This window comes from Arachis hypogaea, chromosome 12 (assembly GCF_003086295.3).
Source record: "Arachis hypogaea cultivar Tifrunner chromosome 12, arahy.Tifrunner.gnm2.J5K5, whole genome shotgun sequence".
NCBI classification, from domain to species: domain Eukaryota; kingdom Viridiplantae; phylum Streptophyta; class Magnoliopsida; order Fabales; family Fabaceae; genus Arachis; species Arachis hypogaea.
The window spans coordinates 120,049,085-120,069,620 of record NC_092047.1 but is presented as its reverse complement, the minus strand read 5'-3'; the positions used below and the strand labels follow the sequence as shown (position 1 = coordinate 120,069,620).

The window sequence follows — 20,536 nt, the reverse complement described above, 5'->3', positions numbered from 1 at the left end:
CAAACATCTCTGTAAAAAATGTTGCCAAGCCAAACCCGATTCAAAAATATTATGAATACAAGATTTTCACTCTTTAATAATTGATGAATATAATAGATGGTGTATGCTATGGTGTCTATATACACTTGCCTAACTTACTAAAAAGAGATAAAAATTAATATTTAAATTAAAAAATATAAAAATAAATAATTTTTTAATATTTAAAACTTACTACAAAAAACAACTTCAACAATTTCGGCACTAAAGTTAAAGACATAGAAGAATTGGCCATAACGGATATGGTAAATGATCCAATGATGATAGAAATTAGTCAATTACTGCTACTAAATTTATTAATCAAACAATCGAAATTCCCCGGCCCATTATTAACACATAATTTGTCATATTCTTCCCACTAATGTAATTGAGATCGTCACTTATTTATACATAATAAATTATTTTCCTAGAATTTATTAGATTGAAGAGATATATGTATACAAAAATTATATATGTTCATATAAGACTACTACTCTCAGAGATAAAGACAGAAACACACACGATCATTCTGTGGAGAACTTGCACAGCGAAGAACACTGAGGAAGATGTGTTCATCACAAGGAATGCATAGTTTGGAATCGGCAATGAAATCATACTCTTCTTGAGCTTGATCCAACAAGGCCCTAAAGAGTGGATGGTGAAGCAATGCAACTTTGATCACAAATCTCTTGTGTTCTTCTCCAACATACACTACCAAGTGACCCTTTGGAACATCATTTGGAATGGAGCATCTCTTATCCAATGAATTAGAAGATGAAGGCCACAAGTTAGTGTATTTTTTAAGGTAACATTGGTCGCAAGAATCAGACACAGTAGTACAAGGTATCACTTTGCTTCCCATTTTCTTGCACTTGTTAAGGCACCCTCTAAGAAACCTTGTCTTCATAGTTCTTAGAATTTTAACTACTTGTTGATGAATGATATATAGATATTAAATATAGAAAGAGAGAGAGAGAGAGAGATCATATAAGAACAGAGGAAAAGATTCAAAAGAAGTGCAATGAGTATTACTTGGAGAGAGTGAGAGAAGCTACAAAGGTTTATATAATTGTGGCATTGGCATGTGATGAAGTGGAAAAACCAATGCAATGAAGAGCATTAATGTTTGACATGATTGGAAGCCTATGCTATTGATAATATAAATATATTATTTGTTATTATTTTTTTTAATTAAATAAATAAATGTGTGCCAGTTACATATATTATGGTATACTATATAGTTGCTGACCCATGTTCATCAATTTTAAAGCTACTTTTTATATAGATATAGAAAATTGAATATTTTGATTATACGAAAATGTACGATCATGCATGCTGCCAATGATTATTTTAGGGAGGTACAGGTACATATATATAAAAATGTATACATCAATGTTATCATCATCATCATTACCATCATCATCATCATGTATGTATAACTGATTAACACCCCTGCCTCCTAGGATTGGAAGAAGTGAAGGATTCAGTGCTTTCTATCTGCAATTCTTGAAAGGGTATGGAGCTTATGATTCACTATCCCTCTCACAATGCTGAGACCCCACAACATGAAGGAGAAGAAAAAATAAAAATAAAGATAAGATATGAAAGAGAGAGTAGAGGAATGGGATAAGTGTCTTGGGCTAAGTGCAAAATCCACTTGGGATGGCTAATTTTTATTTTATGACACATGTTGGAACTTTATTCAGATTCGTGTTTCATAGGGTGGCTTCAACTTTCCTTTTTGAGTCGTAATTCTTGAAAATTTTTCGTACTGCTAAGTGCAAAAAAGTCGGTGATATAATATTGCTTTTAATTGCCACAATGCTGTAAAGATTTGGATTAATACTTAATAGTATAGTGTTATATATAGTGGATTATGCATGGTGGCTGGCTGGCTGCGGATGTTAATGGAGATGATTGAAAAACACAAGGGTCAAAATTTCGTTACTAGAATTTTTAATTGCATGTTGATATTGATATTAGCATTTTTAGCTCTAAATAATTGGTAGATGGATGATGCGCATTTCTTTAACTTAAAAAAGATAAGGAGATTCGAACCCGCGATTTCTTAATTGAACATGGAGAGACTATATCATTTGAGTTATAATTCATTAGCTAATTCTAATGAATCTTAATTGAAACAACAATTCTTACGAAAAATGGAGCTACATGGTTTATGAATCACGTTTTAGATTTATACAATGCATCAAGACCACGGAAAAAAACAAAGAAAAAGATTTGTATATTGCATTATTAATTAACTAACTGTAAGTAGTGTTAGTGTCTTTGTCAATCTCAGTATTGGATGCTTCTATGCATGGATTGAGATGTGAATTTATTATTCTCAATCTGGATAGATTATAGTCGGAGTTTGCCATATAGCGTTATTTATTTATTTATTTATTATATTCTAAGGACCAAATAAATATTGGTACTAGTATGAGTATCCGTACAAAATATTAAAACTTTAAAAGTGTCAGCTGGTATGTATGTTCTGCAGATGAATCTAGGATAAGTTTGAGTTTTCATTAGCTTTGTAGTTCCAAGGAATTCAGGAAATGGGCATATGCATGGCAAAGGGGTGGATACGAAAATATGCTTCTTGTGAGCACAACACACGAGATTCAATGGACATTATGGATCGGATCGGATTCTTTACATTTTCCCTCAAAAGTGAAAACTACATTTAACTTTGACCCAAAATGTAGATTGGACTTTGATTTTATTTTCTATGATCTATGATATGTCTTGATTTGTTGTTATGCATTCATTATTCACCTCTTCAAAAATAGAACAGTATCATATTTTAGTTTATAAAATATTAAACCATTGCAATTTATTAGCATATCTAATAAGAGTTAGGGTATGGTTGTAAAGGTGGTCTATTATCTCCAATTTTTTAGGTTGAATATATATATATATATATATATATATATATATATATATATATATATATATATATATATATATATATTTGAGTAAATACCAATTCGGTCTTTATCTATTTTCATGAAGGACAAAACGATTCCTGTCCAAAAAAAAGGGGACACTTCGATTATCAACTTTTTTATTTTGGGACAATACGATCCATCTGTTAAAAATTTCATTAAATAATAACAAAATTCAGTTTTGTGGGAGTTTTATTTGTATTTTAACATAAAATTCTTTTTAACAATATAACTAATTACTATTACTATTATCACTACTTTTTTTATTCTCATTATTATCATTCCTACCTCTATTATTTTTATTACTTTATCATCATCATTATCTCCTCTACCGTCATCATCACCAATACCAATATTATCAAAATTAAAGTTCTCTTCTTTCATTTCTTATTCGATTTTACTTTTTTTTTTTCCTTTAAAAGGTATTTGTACTACAATCACTTTTTTGTTGCGACATCATTTTCATCAATGGTTTTTCTTCACTTAACCACAATTGGTGAGGAAATTTTTCAAAAACAAACTTATTAATAGTTTGTGGAGATTTAAAACCCCATAAAATACAAATAAAATTCCCACAAAACTAATTTTTATTATTATGTAATGAATTTTTTAACAGAGGGTGTCCAAAAATAAAAAATGTTGACGGTAGAAGTGTTCTTTGTTTTTGGATAGGAATTGCTTTATCTTTTGTAAAAATGGATAAGGACCGAGTTGAATATTTATTCTATAATTTTTTATAATATTTTTTAGTCTGGTAGGCCAATGATTATTTTATCGTGAATTTAACCTCTATTTAAGGATTTGTTATTTGTTATTGGAAAAAAAAATTTTACATATATAAAATGTAATTCAAATTCCCAATATTTATTTAAACGTATTAATAAGTTGACCAGTGAATCAACTTAAAATATAATTGTTAAAGTGGAAAATATGAATCATTAATATAGAGTGAAAGAGAGTAGTTGTGGGAATGGGGAGACAATATAAGAGATTTCCCTTTTTGGATGCAGAAGGGTCAGAGAGATGATTGAGATCCAGCACATTGATACATCCCCTTTAAGACACATGTGGCCATTGCTAGGTTGGTTCAAATTACAATAATTAATACCAACTTCAGTTTCACGCATCATCTATCTTCTTCTGCAGTAATAAACTGCCATCAACACTATTCTTCTTCTTCTTCTAGATAAGACACAAAACTAGAGTTATATATTAAAATCATTTTTAAAACGGAAGCACTTCATTGGATGAACAATGCACTTCTCAATAATATATTCCATATTATTTTGAAATGCCATCAAGGTTGTTCTGCATCCTTTGCTGTCCAAATTCCCCATAACAATTAAGATACTTGTAATTTATGTCACATGCAAGGCACCATGCCAAACTACGCGGAATATTGATTCAAAAACAATCTATGCACTTTTTTTTTTCCTTTTACAGTACCCGGGAAAAAAAGGAATTTAAAACTACAAGAACAGTAAGAAGGAAAAAGATAAGAATGATGATGGAATTGTACACTATAGGACAAGTGATGATAAGGTCCATGATGATTAGGGTCATTGTAGAAATGGTGCACATGAGGGTTGGGCCACGAACTAATGGGAAATGGATCCTCTCCAGTTTTTAACACTTTCTCTTAAACAAGAAATTCTTTTGGATTTGTTTGATTTTTATATAGACTTTCTTTCTTTTTTTATTTATTTTACGCTATTTCTTTTCACTTTTGAAATTCATCAAGAATTGAAATCTAGATTTTTTGGATATAAAACTTCGATGCCATGTCATGAACTATATCTAACGAGAGAGATTTATAGCTAGAGATGAACTGAATTCAAATCAAATGATGAGTCTATTCGTGTAAAAAATGATTGTGATTATGATTAGACAGCCTTTCCCTTTTGTTTCCATACCACGTGCATATATCTGTTCTATTGAGCTGTCATTTTGGATGACACTATCATTTGTGTTCCCATCTCCCATATCTCACAATCAACACCTCTCCATGCTTCCCTATAGGAAGCATACTTACTTACTCTTCATTCTTCTCTTTTGAGAACTTGCTTTGCACACAACAACGCCTCAAGTTTTAATCTCTCTCTCTCTCTCTCTCTCTCTCTCTCTCTCTCTCTCTCTCTAGCTAGCTTAACGTCTTTGCTGCTCTCTACAATTTCATGTGAAATCATTTGTAATATTCAACTAATGCAAACACATTTATGTAGTACTCTTATTTTGTTACTTAGCTAGTCGTGCCATCTCTGAATTTCTAAAGAATTGAATCCTCTCGTAACAGTAAAAAAAAGTGGAGAATAAAATGAAGGATAGGTTAATGATAAAGGGGAGTAAAATTCCCTAGGTGTCAAAAGGAAAAAACAAGAGTGCAAACAACTCGATATTTTGTGTGTGAAAAGAAGATAAATGCTGCAAGATGAAGCTCATAACACCCTTCTCTCATCATGATGTCAAATGTTTTACATCTAAACTTGGTTTTAAAACATATCAGACATCATTTAAGAAATCATACTCTTGCAGGGATTAGGCATTAACCATGGCAAATTTATGTAGAGCGGAGCCAACTAATAATTCCTCAAGTTTACAACTAAAAAAATTTTCTATGCCTTTGTAAAAGACCAACAGAAACTACTAAATGTATATAGCTGTGCAAATGATATATCTAAATTTCAACAAGATTTTTTGTGACTATGGATTCACCTCTGTTACAGAGGGAGTTTCACTTGTAAGTACACTTCCTCCGTATATTTCTTTTGCTCTGGCCAATGGGAGGAGAATCTTTACTTTGACTAACTGAAGTAGAAGTACCAAGTTTGCTACCGCGAGAATTCTTTGAGCCGCCGCGTTGCCTTGGGTACGGGTGAATTTTAGCCAATTCACGCACACGGCATGCCACGTTAAATGGTAGGGGGCGTAAAGTATGATCATCATTTTGATCATCCTGCAACCACAAATGATTGTAATCATATATTGGCACCTCAATAGAACTAACTGAAATATTTGTAATACATCATCAAATTTTCTTAAAGGAAGAAATTTAACCTCTTTCTGGTCTATTGTGTTTGTCTGAATGGAACTGGCTCTTAAAAGATTACGCCACTTGTCCTGCAGAAATCACATTTAGAAAACTCTGGTTTGCAAAGAAGGAAGCAATTGAAATAGACAAGGCTTTGTGAAGTACCCTGAGATCTATGGGTGTTCGATAGCTTGAAGAAGAAAATGAAAACCTCTTTATATCCGTCCACCTACCAACTCCATATTCAGATATGCCATCAACCAACTTAATAACCTCAGAGAGAGTCCACATCCTCTGATGCTTTCTCCGATCTTTCTTTTTAGATCTTTTTGGTGTCAAACATTCATCCTCAGAGTCCAAGGAAAATGCCTCCTCATCATCAAGTTTCTACAAAAACAAATGCCTTGTTAAATGAAAAAGAATAATGTCCAGTAATAAAAGCAGATATAGAAATGAATAACATAATATTAGAATATAGAATTACGAGCAAACTAGAGGTGATTATTGATCTTGTAATTGAGAAATAGTGTACAATGAATCTAAGCCCCACTTGGAAACAAGCAAGACACGAGGGATGCACAATGAGAAAAATTCTTTTCAGATAAAACCCTACCTCTTTCTTTGGTCGGCCCCTGTGAGCTTTCAACTTTGGGATTGTCACATCACTAATTCCATTACTAGACTTCTCAACTCGAATCTTTCTCAATGCTTTAATTCTTATATGAAGTTCATCACATGATGAGGCACTTGAATGTTTTCTTTTTGTACCAGCAGTTGGTACCTTTTCCTTTGACCTTGAATTTGAAGTCTCTTCAATGTACCTAAGAGTAGGCTTTCGGAATCTCTTCTCTTTAAGTGCAGTAGGTTGACTCTTTTCAATTGAACCCGTTTCCCTTTTACAATATAATATACCACCAGCCAAATGATGATCATTATTCAACTGATGTAGATGCGGTATGTCGAGTGAAATGTTGTACAGGCAATCCTCATTTGCCGGTTGATGAGGATTGTTCCTGAAGGCACCACGTGATTGATAGGATACTACATCATCTAGAGGATTATTTTTGCATTCAGATTGTGCAATGGGTAGTTTTGTAGATTCTGATACCCAACCAACAATGCTGCTTCCACTCAATTCTGAAGAATGACTTTCTGAAGTTGAGTTTTGCAGAAGGGAACCTTCACAAGGACCAGGGCCAAGCACCTCAGCCTTGCTGTCAAATTCAAAATCTGTAGATTGGAAAGATAAAATTACAAAATACAATATTTGAAAAGGAAAAGCTTAACGAAAATAACAAGGCAAAGACTTGTTCTTTTCTTTTCTATTTGAATATCATATCATTATAAGATATTGTTACTTAATTATTTACCAAAAAAAACCTCCTCGCATGCACCAGAGAAAACATCAGTTCCTTCAAGGTCATCGATTTCAACATCATCCAAAAATCCATCAAGGACCTAAGAATATTAAGACAATGTTCATACTAACAAAATATGGGCATGGAAAATTTTTGAAATAAGAAAAGGGGAAAATATACTGTTCAACATTAGATGAGGCAACATACAAATATACCATGATAGCCTCAAATTTCAAATACTCAATCATCAAGCAGTTTAAGTTCAATATATTTGAACTACTAGTTTCAACATCACCTAGTAATAACTGTTAGTAGAGACAATTACCTCCATCTCCAAGTCATCCTTTCCATTGAAAGCTGCATGAATATCCAAACCACCTGATGAATGTACACACACTACTATCAGATTGAACATCACAAATAACTTGGGAAATTACAAATAAAGTCTGAAAGCAAATTCCCATTGTCCTAAAAAAATAATCACAATATCGATATAGAATTAATAATCAATTTTAAATCCAATTAAGATCCAAAGGAAACATTTTCAACATCAAAGCATTTCCTTCCGTCATTCTCATATAGATTACAATATACCATCTACTGAGACATGCTCATTTCTATTTTCTGCAAGAAAATGGTCAACTTCCATTGCTTCATCTTTAAGAGCAGGCACAGATGATTCATCCACCTGAACCTAAGGAAATGTGAAATAGAGAAATCATAAATCATATACCTTCAGAAATGCCACATTGCTGTTCACAGTTAATTCAAGAAGACCATTACAAAACAATGACATAAATTCAGATGAGTGTTCAATGTTCATACAAAAACACTATTCAAATCAGGCTTGCAAGTTGACTTGCACTAGTTCGCAGAGCAAATACAATTTACTCATAATTTTTTAAAGGAAAAAAAAAAACGTGTTTGAATCGTTTCAACAAGTGAACAACAATCAAATTATATTATACCTAAGGTTTGTGCCTACTTCAACATTATTCAATTTAAGTTAACAGAGCATACATTTTTGTCAACACTCAATCCAGAGGTGTGCTTCAATTAGGGAAGAATGCGAAGAGCAGGATGAGTTAAACGATTTGCAATTATATATGCACAGAGAAATGACAATTTCAACCAATGTCCTTACCCTTTGGCATTTCATATTGGAACACTTCCGCAACTTTTCATCCTGATCCATCGCATATTCTACTGAATATTATACAATGTCAACATGCATCAGTTTAATCTTCTAACTCATTCATATTCAAAGACAAAATACATGTTTGTAGAAAACAAAAGCTAGCATTCGCCCTTAACATTACTACAATGTATACAGATATAATCAATTTGAATTGACTGCCCCTTTATCATTGTTTTTCTATCAGCATATCAACACAAAAATAAACACCATTGTAATTCAAAATCAGAGATTTCTTCAAAATTCAGAACAAACGGGAAGATAAAAGTGCTCCAAGCAAGTGAAAAGGAAAAAAAAAAAAAAACGCATGCAAAAGTGCCACCAACACAGATTCCATTGATATCGGGGGAAAAATCATTGAAAAACCAAAATGATTGCTCATGCATAACACACAAGCCTCTAACTCAATTATACACAAATCAATCAAAAGCACAACACTATGCACAGCTACCATTTCCTATGCTCATTTTTTTATCCTCAGTAAAATTGAGCTAATTCAGAAAAATCGAAGTAGTGAAAATTACAAGGAAAAAAAATCCCCAATCTCTGATTTATTCAGCAAGTAAAGCAATCAACAGAGAAATAACCGATCTTAAAGCTCATACATAGAAATAAAAAATCAGCACCAGAATCAAATTGAGGTAGAAATCAAGATCTAACTAATGAATAGCAGAAAGTAGAGAAGAGTAGTAACAAGGATGAAGATCTAACCTCAGGATAGAAAAAAAAAAAAGAAGAAGAAATGAATTGAAATCCGTAGAAAGAGAGAAGAGAGAGATTAGAGAATGTTCGAAACCGAAAAATGCTGAAACCGCCAAAAAGCGACACGAAACGAAGGGATAGAATAGAACTGAAGCTGCCGTGTTTTTATTCGATGGAATCAATCGCTAGTTTTTCGTTTTCTTTTTCTTAATTATTACTAAAATTTAATTTAATCTGAAACATATACGAGAAAATAATTAATTAAATTGTTGATTCAAGTGCACAAGTGTTTTTAACTCCTTAACTATCAAATTTGCAAACTAAAAAACTTTTCACAGTAACCAAGTTCTGTTTGATAATTGTGGAGAGTGACACGTGTCAGATGTTGAGTGCATGAGGTCTTTTTCTCTCTTTCTCGTTCGCGGCGCTGTACTGTCAGAAAATCCATCGAGCACGCTATCGCCGCCACCACTTGCAAGTTGCAACATAACGACGTCGTTTTTCGCTTATTTTGCGCCTTCGCGTTTTTCTCGTGTCCATGTCTACTCACCACTCTTATCACCTACTACTTACTACATGCAACTCATTTTAATTTTGATAGAAACTTAGATATCTAATGTGCAGTTGGCTTTACCTAAAGTTAATAATAAAGAATTGTTAAATAAAAATTTAATTAAATTAATTAAATTATCTAACGGTTTTTAATTATCAACTTCATCTAAAATTAACTGTATTTAAATTTTTATCTTTAATTTTATAATTAATTAAAATTAAATTTTTACTTTTTAAGGAAAATACACACTTTGAAGTTTAAACCACAGTAATAAGCACATTCTAGGGAGTGATAATTGGATTGAAGAGATAAAATAAAAGTATTAATTTCTAACTTTTTTCCACTGACTAATTCTTGTCTATACAGGGAATGAAGGGCCTAAAATATGTAATGACAACAAGAGAATGCTAATTAGTAATTAGTGCTAATCACATATTCTACTAATAGTATTATAAACATGTTTAATATGTGCATTAGGGATGATGGATGAGGACTACTTCCTTTGTGTGATCAAGAGACAACCAAAGGCGAGAATTCTGAAGAGTATTCCATAGAGAATGAGGATTACAAGGCACATAATCCACTCGTTCACATTATAGTCATTAGTCTTAAGTGAACTACAACGTGTAATTAGCCACACTCCTGTGTACCTTTCAGCATTTGCAACTACAAAGGCCTCTAATGCATAATTTGGGTAGCACAGTTTTGCTAGGATCTTCATCAGTGTTGTGTCTCTCTTTTGGCTTGCAATCAGAGTCATAACCACAGGAAATAGCACTGAACACTACATACAAGTAATCAAAACAAATTGAGATACTGAAAGAAAGAAAGAAAGTAAGAAAGATATTGATTCCTTCCATACCAGTTGTGCAGCAGAAGGAGCCAAGTAAATTGCTAATATATAAGCCATGCCAGTAGCACTGTAGACAAGGCAAAGCAGAATCACATAGTTACTTGCAAAGCTTGACCTTGGATTGCTAAAGAAATAGAACATGGATAGATACACCACAGGCTTGATTACTGTGTTGAAAAGATCAATTGTGTCTTTGGACATAAAATGAGCAAGACTACTAATCCCTGATGCACTTTCCCTCCAGTACTGTAATTTGTCAAGTGAAAATGATCTAAGAGCTGCAATCTTGCACAGTAGAGCTGCAACAATAACAACAACAACAATAACAATAAATATATGAATGAATTCATGTCCCTAGTCCCTTATTGTGTATGTTTGAAATGAACTTACACACAGCAATAACTGTGAATGTATATCCAAGGGAACCAAACGTTTCATCATTGGCTGTAGTTAGCATTCCTAAGATCGCACCAGCAACTAACAAAAGTAGATAATCAACTGCTTGAGATTTTCCTTCTCGTAGTTGCTGCTTACCAACCCTGCCAAGATAGTATCTATATTGTCGAAATACACCAGGTGTTCTTCTATTGGACAAATCCTTAACGATCAAAAAGTTTGAGTCTACATGATCTTTCTCTATCTCAACACTATCCCAATGATGCTCTGATTGCTCTTCACCACCACCTTCAGCTTCACCCTTGGATGAAGATTCAGGATCATGGTTTTCAGACATTACATGAAGCATATCAGGAGGAACATTGTAACCATTATGGAGCATCCACTTGATGGGAAGCTGCTGGTATGTGACACCGGAAGAAGGCTTCACAATACCTTCCAAAACATCAATGAAGTGGTCAGGGGGATTCACACGGTCAGGGACAGGGATTCCAATGCTAGCAAAGTATTCCTCAACTTTCTTCACTGGTCCATGATATGCAGTAAGCCCCCCTTTGGCTAGAAATATTATATCATCAAACATTCTGAACAATGTATAGCTTGGTTGGTGAAGTACCATGCATATGTTAACCCCTTCATGGGCTTCACGCCTAAGAGCTTTAAGAAGCAATGAGGATGAAGCACTATCAAGACCTGTTGTAGGTTCATCTAATATCAATAGTGAAGGCTCCATCACCATTTCTAATCCCACATTCACACGCTTCTTTTGTCCTCCTGATATTCCTCTCCTTTCCACTGTCCCAACAAGGGAATCTCTTATTGCTTGCAGTCCTAATGTCTCTATTACTCTCTCTATAATCAGAACCTTATCTGCTTTTGCCATGTCTGCTGACAACCTTCAATATCACAATCACAGTTAGTTACTAGTCCTAATGTTCAATCTACGTCTTAGATATATAACTATTCATGTACCTGCATCTTGCGCTAAAGCGAAGATTCTCCTCCACGGTCAAGTTACCATGGACAATATCATCTTGAGGCACAAAACCGATAATCTTTTGATAACAATGAATGGATTCATGTTTGCCATTGATAAGAATAGATCCAGTCATGGTGCAACCTCTAACTTTGCCAGCCAAAGCAGAAAGAAAAGTGGTCTTGCCAGCTCCAGAGGGTCCCATCACAGCTGACACTCTACAAGGCATCAGTTTACCTGTCACACACCTTAGAAGATGCTTCTTTTTCCCTCTCAAAGTTAGAGTCAAATCCTTGAATGAAACTTCAATGGCTGGCCTTGCTTTAATCTCTTCATCAACATTAGTAGCCATTGATATAACTCCAGAGAATGTTAAGTTATTGCTCTGTTCTTGTTCTTTCTCCTTCTCAATCTTCCCATAAGCATACCTTAGAATCTGGCTTTGTGTGTGCAGATTTTTACCCTTTGGTTGCTTGTTCTTCAGGTTCTTATCTCCAATGTTCAAGTGGAATCCTTCGCTGCTGTTCAAATCACTGTCAGCCGAGTTCATCATCTTTGTGAGGTTGCTTTCCTTTTTCTCAGAAGAGTTGTCCGAAGGTGGCAGAGGAGAAGCAGCAGCAGCAGGATTAGTAGTGTCCTGTTTCATGGATTTTCGGCGCGAAAAGGATCTTAATTGTTCTTGCAAACCTTTCTTCTTTGTAATGCTATCTTTGGCTGATCTCCATCTTTGTCTTGCTTGTGCAATCTCTTTCACATGCTTGGCAGCTCGCTCTCTAGAATCCGCCTTTAGCTTTTCTCTTGTTGCTAGAATTTGATCAGTACAGTTGTAAATGAAGATCAGCAGAGTACTCAGTGCAACCTATACACCAAACAATGATAATTGAGACTAAATTTTAAGATATATATGATTAGATATTTCATATTTCATAATCTACTTAGTCCTTACAATAAGCAAAGCAGCATAAGCATGCATATTTGGGCTTTCTGTGTTTGCTTTACAGGAACTCAACATGGAGCATGCTGTAAAAGTGAACAATTCAAATTAATTTTATCTTCTCATTCAAAATACAAACTACATATTAACATATAGAGCTTAACCAAATAAAAAAAACTCACAATTTTGGCGAGTGGAACCCCTTCTGCAGTAATATCTGAAAATTGGAAATGTAGGTAATAAGAAACAGTATTTCTCTATTAACAAACATACTTATAAGAAGAATGATACAATATACATATAAGAGGAGATGAAAGAAAACAATACCCACGATCACAAGCCACTTTACGTGTTGTAGTTGGGCAATATGATCCTGGATCACAAAAGATATCACTGTTGTTCACAACTCCACTCCATACATCTGCACTTCCACATGCATGGTTTGGATCTCCTGCAGGTATCTGGTAGCTATATCTGCATAACAAACATTATAATAGTAATGAATACATATGAACCAAGTCTAATAATGAATGCTATTAATTACAACTTACGGTTCACATGTTGAAGTGGTTGTATTCAGTTTCCCAATTGGACAATAAGAGCCTAGTGGGCAAGCTGCATGAAATGACAGCAACTAATTGATGATTAATAATAATTATTACTAATAATGTATGTAAAGTTAAGAAACATGGAGAGAAGCATAGCATCACATACTTACGTATCATGCAAGTCAAGCCTTGAGGGCAAAAGAAACCCTCACAACAAGGTTGACAATTATCAATTCTAGAAGGAATCTCAGGTAATTCCTTTTTGAGGTCAACAGTGCTTCCAACACTACATCCCCAACCAGGTTCACAACCAGCAACCCATGATGACAGATTGCAATTCTTGTTCGGTTTCACATAACTCTGAGATGTAGTTCCTGTTGTATCCATAAAACTCTGAAAATAGTACCTTATTTCAACTGAAGTGCATATTCTATCTCTGAAATCTCCTGATTCAGTAATCAAAATTAACCATGTTATTATCATTATTATTATTAAACATCCATCACTCAATACTTAATTCAACAACTCATACCTTTTTTCTTTACACAAGAATCCACAAAGTCTAACCTCCCCTTAAAATCAAAAGCTTCCTCCCAATCTTTTTTCCTGAAACATAGAAACAATAATGTAGTTAAGAAGAATCATAGAGGAAAAAGGAAGATATAGATACATATATATATAACTCACATGTCCTTTATGCAGAAGCTTAAAGTTTTTCTAATGTCGCTAGTAAAAAGCGTTGCAAGACTCTGAAGTTCTTTATAGATTTCCTCAGCATAAAACGAGGTTACATATGGTTGATCCGCACATTGAATCCTAGTTGGTAGCAAACTCAATGATACAAAAAACAACACCAAGAAAACAAGAGTAGCTACCGAGGAGGAATAAGAACTACCATTATTATTCCTCATCCCATTCATTTCCACAACACACCAAACCAAATCAACAATATGACCATGCCATGTATGTATGTTATTACTCAGAACTTTGTCATTTAAGGTTGTAGGTTGTGTTAAGCAACCTTAACTCCGCTATATAACTCTTATGTTAAATCTTATCAGTAATAATCCAAATAGATGAATCGAATATTACTATAGAATTGTGATAATGAAGATGTATCGGATCGGAGGAGGTGGAAAACGGTGATGATGATGAGAAAGGAGTTTCATTTTTTGTGTTTGTGGGAATGAAATGTGAGAAGGGAAGTGTGTCCTTGTTTTGGGATGAAGAAATGGAGGAGAGAAAATGGTGCCTAAATTGGAGGGACGTGCATGGATTTTTAATTTGCATGCAAATATTTCACAACTGGGATATTATTAATTCAATTTGATACAACCGTTAAGCACAAAAATTCATGTGTAAGCTACCAAATATGCACGTTCATAAAAAGTACTAACTTTGGAATTTGATTTTGATGGGTACATTTCATTTCAACCCAACAAAATTACTACTTCACTTATGGCCTAAATTAAATACGGATTTGGAGACTTTCAATAATAACCACAAATAATTTTTTATAATTCAAATCATATAAAATTATATCTTTATATTAAAGTGTTGAAATTTTTCACTTCTGTAGAGATACCAACATAAAGATATCAATTCAGAACAAAGAGATATGTAAAGTTTTGTGTTTTAATTTTATAAATATATATACTACGAGCTAATTCTAATTCTTCTTCTGAATTATTAAGAGTTTCAAAGTTCAAACTTCTAATTAAAAATGACCTAATCAGAAATTAAGGTAGTGTTTGATTGATATCCATAGACTGATAGACACAGTGACACATGTCTGCTGTTTGATTTGGTGAGACACAACTTTTCGAAGGATACGGGAGGACACAGAAACACTAAATTTATGTACCTCCAATTTGGTGAGACACGAGACACAACTTGTGAGACACTGATTTTTTACTCTTTTACCGTTATTAAAATTTTAAAATTTGTTTTCTTATCTCTCCAAACCTTTCTTTTTTTTTCTCTTTCTCTTTTAGATTATACAACTAAATTTATCCTTTTATTTTCTTCAAGAAAAAATTGTACATTTAATTTTTTTATTTAAATTTTTATTAATCTTTGATAAATTCTGAGCTTTAAATTTTTATTTTTTTAAGAAAAATTATATATTTAATATTTAAATGATAATTTAAGATGATATTAGAAGAAATAAAAAAATTAATGGTGATGATGAACAATGTTTGAGGTAATAGGTATATAGTGATGGTGGTAAAATTTGTAGTTAAATGAAGGATAATTCAATCTTTTTTAAATATGTGTGTTTTGTTCTCTATTTTTATCAAATACAATACAAAAATACAAATATTTTATGTCTATATCTTTAATATTTATGTCTATATTTATGTCTCATCATATATATTAACCAAATGGAAACTAAAATAATGTTCATAGATATATGTTTATTAAAGTAATTTAAGGAAAAAAAATAGACATAGCATAGTAAAAAAAAAAAAAAAAATTCATATGTAACACGTGAAATTAAACCGTTCTCCAACACCAATGCACAATCATATAAATGATATAATCAAAGATGAAGTCATTGATTTAGCCCTTCATGACTTGTATTCAAAGTCAAAGACTCTGGTCAACCATGGAAACGTCCATGAAGGTTCCTATCTAGGCTCCACTTTGAGGCGAAAGCCCTTGCTAATCATACCTCCTTCCTCGTTCTTTCTATTAACATGAAAAAAATTCACACTTTTAATTTCATTGAGTTAAATATGGATCTTTAAAGTGAAAAAGTTAATAGAATTAGTAAAATAAATAACTAATTACTTTTAAATTAAGATAATAAAATATATATTTATGAATATTATAAATTAATAAAAATTAACTTCTCATTTTACATTTTTACTTCTCTTTCTAAACACTTTTGATTTGAGTTGGGTGTTACCTAGAATCTACCGAAGATAGCAGTGTATATTACTAACTAACTAACACACATGAGTGTGTCCAAATCCATAGAAAGAGACAAAGCAAGGGGCATGTGAGCGCCACTTAGATTCATTCATCCTTTTCTCTCTCCAATTTCACAACAAAACTAAGCTGTTTCTGCCCTTTCTTCCCTTCTTTTACTTGGTCTCTCATATTCCAAAGACACTTTCACATTACACAAACTGAAATTATTATTATATATACTATTTGCATTGAAGAAACATGAATTGAGGTTGTTTTTTCATTCCTTCATTTGGCTTCTCATTTTGGTTGGTGAGCTTTAACCTGCATCCTATGCAGCCTCTCAAGTTTCCAAGTGGAGTCTTTCTATTCATGTGGAGGCCATGATTTGAAGAGGCTCTTCTCAGAATCTCACTGCTGAAAAAAAAAAGGGAACTTTGTCGCTTTGTTTAGCTCCCACAAGCTGAAGCTTTCTTTGTGATCAAACTATATCTGATTCAGTATATTTAGGATTCGAGGTGAGTTTCATTTTCATGAAAGTTTCTATCTTTTCCTTTTATCTGTTTAGGGGCAACTTATGCTGTTCTGGAATTTGGATTTGAAGATACATGTGCCGTTCTTATTTTGTGACTTGTTTTTGGGTTTTGAAATTAACTCATTAGATTGTCCTCATAAACAATTGGCTTACTTCAAATAGGGTTGGATCTTTGAATGATGACCATATTTCATTTCTTAACAGAATTTATGTTCTGGTTATCTGAAAATTAAAGCTGCTGTGAATTATGATAGGTTAGTTAATGTCTTAATGCAAATGCTTGTTCTTTTCCCCCCTCTCTCTGAGTTAGTGGTATATTATATATATATGACAAGTCTTCATCATATATCTATGACATTCAATTTTGGATGCCATGTTGCATTTTCAATGAAGAAATTTAGGGAAAATGAGTTGTCCTTCATAAATTGTTGAAGTCTTTGAGATATTTCCTTAAGCTGTGACCTTTAATTGAAGGTGTTATGTTGCTTCTCAATGACCTTTCATGTATGTTTCTCAAGTTTTCCTTCACTGTTCTGAAAATGCAGTCCAGCTCCAGTCAAGTTTAATTTGCAATGAAGTGTTTTCCATTTAACTATGGAGAGAAAAAGGATGATCCTAAGAACTTTCTATCGCTTTCGGGTCGGTCTAACATGTCTACTTATGTTGAGGGTGAGATGAAGAGATCTGGTTCCGAATTGAATTCTCAGGATGTCTCAGACAACAGCACAGATTCCTTCAGGAGGAATGCATTTCCAAGTATGTCACAGAGACCCAGCAACCTCAGAGTATTCTCTGTATCCGAGCTGAAATCAGCCACGAAGAATTTCAGCCGGTCCGTTATGCTTGGAGAGGGTGGGTTCGGGTGTGTCTACAAGGGACTTATCAAGAGTGCTGATGATCCTTCAAGAAAAATTGAAGTTGCAGTCAAACAACTTGGTAAAAGAGGGATTCAGGCAAGTCTTTTTAACTTCTTATCTTACCTCTATTTCACCTCTTCAAAGTTATACAAATTTGGTTGTTGTTATGTATATATATATATATGTATTTGGATTCATTCTGTATGGCATTTTGATGTGTTTTGATATCTAGGGCTTAGTAATTGAACTTTCACTAAGTTGCTTAAAGTAGAACAATATTAGAAGTTACAATAATGGGCTTACTAAGATTCCCTGCCTGCTATACAAGATTGCAATTATGTTATTAGAATTGAGCAGGTCGAATTCAACCCGAAAAGCTAGCTTTGATGTTAAAGGTTACTGAGGCTTTATCTCTAGAGTCTACGTGATATGGAACTTTAATGCACCCCTTGACTAAGACAAGGACTTGGAGCCTGAAATTTGATTAACTACAGGATAGGCCATGATAATCTGATACCTTACTATGAGTTATTCTATTCCAAAAACTTGAGCTATTAGGTAGAAGTATATAAATAATTTTACATTTAGAGTGTGTTACCTTTTTCTGTATTTGTTTCTGTTCATCACAAATTCACAATGCGTTAACCTTGTGTTATTATCTTTTTGGCTTTATAGGGTCATAGGGAATGGGTTACAGAAGTGAATGTCCTAGGCATAGTTGAGCATCCTAATCTTGTGAAACTAGTTGGCTACTGTGCCGAAGATGATGAAAGAGGAATCCAGCGGCTTCTAGTTTACGAATACATGCCAAAAAGAAGTGTTGAACATCATTTATCCCCTAGATCAGAGACTCCTTTACCATGGAGCATGAGATTGAAGATAGCTCAAGATGCAGCTCGAGGCTTAACATACCTGCATGAGGAAATGGATTTTCAGGTATAGCCAAAAAGATAGCATATAATTTCCCATTGTGTAAATTTTTCACTTTGGTCCGCGACTTTGTAAGCATATAATGTCTCATATACAAAGTCAAGGACCAAAATGAAGTAGTAACTAGCTAAACTGAAAGATAGTCAAATGTGTTATGCATCTTGTAATTCTTGTGCTAACTAAGTAACTATCTATGTGTGTCATATTTAGATAATTTTCAGAGATTTCAAATCTTCAAATATCCTTCTGGATGAGGAGTGGAATGCAAAGCTATCTGACTTTGGTTTAGCAAGATTGGGACCATCTGATGGATTAACTCATGTCTCAACTGCGGTATGGCCATGTTTAGCAACCTATAATTTCATATATTTAATCCACTCTTCACCATAAACAGAGATTTTATTGATTTTGATCTTTGCATAAGCAGAAACAGAGAAGATACATAAATAATTATATCTTTAACAATAACAAATATTCTTAAATGGTTGTTGTATCAATCAGGTAGTAGGAACAATGGGGTATGCAGCTCCTGAATATGTTCAAACCGGCCGACTCACCTCAAAGAGTGATGTATGGAGCTACGGTGTCTTCCTTTATGAACTCATTACCGGCAGGCGCCCCATCGATAGGAACCGGCCCAAGGCCGAGCAGAATCTGTTGGAATGGATAAGGCCATACCTCTCAGATAGTAGGAAATTTCAGATAATATTGGATCCAAGACTTGAGAGGAAGCACCTCTTAAATTCGGCACTGAGACTAGCCAGAGTAGCTAACCGATGCTTGGTTAGAAATCCGAAGAACCGGCCTAAGATGAGTGAGGTGTTAGAAATGCTGAACCGGATCATGGATTCTTATGTAAATGCCAATCCACAGGCACCATTGAGCTTTGTAGAACCAATAGAAGCTTCCCATGACACTGAAATAAACAAGAAGAAAAGGTTCATTATGGATACAAAATCTGCAGATTGTAGTAATTGGTTTAGGATGTGGAGACCAAAGGTTATAAGAGCATGTTGATTATTATATTCTTAGCTTTTAAGCCAATCAAATAACCCTATGAATTTGAGGCAACATTTTCTTTGTTACTCTTCATCATCTCCTCTAACAAAGTGTACATAGCTGCCATAAAGTTCTACACTTACCATATGAGTTAGTTTGCATTGTTCAAAAAATTTTAGAAAATTCTAAGGATGTTACTCTACCAATGTTTCTGAGACATGGATGTAATTTTCATTCCATATGGATGTATAATTGTACATTATTGAATGAGTTGAGTTATATGCAAAGAAATATTATATAGATAATCTATTTTTCATATACCTCAAAGAAGCTCTATCATAATTTCTATTTGATTTGTACAGATTTTACAGGTTAATTTCATGAATATGGGTTTAAATTTTTTGTAAGTTAAAAAAAACAATATATGAATTTATATGAGTTTTTTTTTACAGATTATGATTTTTATATATCATTTCAGCCATTCATTTTGGTGAATTACACCAACTAAATAACCATCATAGAACTAACCTTATTTTGTAAATTAAACACCGTAATAATAAGATTCAATATTAACATGAAAGTTTTAGCTATGTCTTCTAGCATCATTATTATATCATATAAAATATATTCCACTCATCATCCAACTTGTTTATATATGTGTGTATTATGTCAAAGATGTGTAAACATCAACTCTGACGTTAAGATCACACGGGATTTATTTTCGGTGGAAACTCAGACGTGAAGTTGATATTTGAAAACCGTTAGATAATTTGATTGATTTGACTAAATTTTTATT

The 20,536-nt window shown here is 33.4% G+C and overlaps 4 protein-coding genes across 7 annotated transcripts; 1 reads left to right on the top strand and 3 right to left on the bottom strand.

The window, feature by feature from the left end:
• Positions 1-248: 248 nt before the first annotated feature.
• LOC112729495 (auxin-induced protein 15A-like) lies at positions 249-1,657 on the bottom strand. Its single transcript, XM_025779672.3, has one exon. It carries the CDS (start codon positions 920-922, stop codon positions 512-514), a length of 411 nt encoding a protein of 136 aa, XP_025635457.1. The 5' UTR covers positions 923-1,657; the 3' UTR covers positions 249-511.
• A 3,735-nt stretch (positions 1,658-5,392) lies between these two features.
• Positions 5,393-9,809, bottom strand: LOC112728961 (uncharacterized). 4 transcript variants are annotated; one of them, XM_025779326.2, is made up of 9 exons: positions 9,256-9,809; positions 8,494-8,555; positions 7,944-8,043; positions 7,675-7,727; positions 7,362-7,449; positions 6,605-7,221; positions 6,157-6,378; positions 6,018-6,080; positions 5,393-5,916 (listed from the first exon to the last, which is right to left on the bottom strand). In XM_025779326.2, the coding sequence occupies exons 2-9, from the start codon at positions 8,542-8,544 to the stop codon at positions 5,695-5,697; spliced, it is 1,416 nt and encodes a 471-aa protein (XP_025635111.1). In that variant the 5' UTR covers positions 8,545-8,555; positions 9,256-9,809; the 3' UTR covers positions 5,393-5,694. The 4 variants fall into 4 exon arrangements, with proteins under 4 accessions (XP_025635111.1, XP_072066442.1, XP_025635113.1 ...); XM_072210341.1 differs by having other exon boundaries at positions 8,494-8,552; positions 9,256-9,573; XM_025779328.2 differs by lacking the exon at positions 7,944-8,043 and having other exon boundaries at positions 9,256-9,563.
• Positions 9,810-10,115: 306 nt separating this feature from the next.
• Positions 10,116-13,941, bottom strand: LOC112728960 (putative white-brown complex homolog protein 30). The gene is made up of 9 exons (XM_025779325.3): positions 13,677-13,941; positions 13,510-13,573; positions 13,286-13,432; positions 13,141-13,175; positions 12,971-13,044; positions 12,021-12,883; positions 11,043-11,944; positions 10,662-10,951; positions 10,116-10,583 (listed from the first exon to the last, which is right to left on the bottom strand). Exons 1-9 carry the CDS (start codon positions 13,891-13,893, stop codon positions 10,293-10,295), a joined length of 2,883 nt encoding a protein of 960 aa, XP_025635110.2. The 5' UTR covers positions 13,894-13,941; the 3' UTR covers positions 10,116-10,292.
• Positions 13,942-16,472: 2,531 nt separating this feature from the next.
• LOC112728959 (serine/threonine-protein kinase PCRK1-like) lies at positions 16,473-20,058 on the top strand. The gene is made up of 5 exons (XM_025779323.3): positions 16,473-16,937; positions 17,500-17,907; positions 18,487-18,747; positions 18,952-19,074; positions 19,243-20,058. Exons 2-5 carry the CDS (start codon positions 17,527-17,529, stop codon positions 19,756-19,758), a joined length of 1,281 nt encoding a protein of 426 aa, XP_025635108.1. The 5' UTR covers positions 16,473-16,937; positions 17,500-17,526; the 3' UTR covers positions 19,759-20,058.
• The last annotated feature ends 478 nt before the right edge of the window (positions 20,059-20,536 follow it).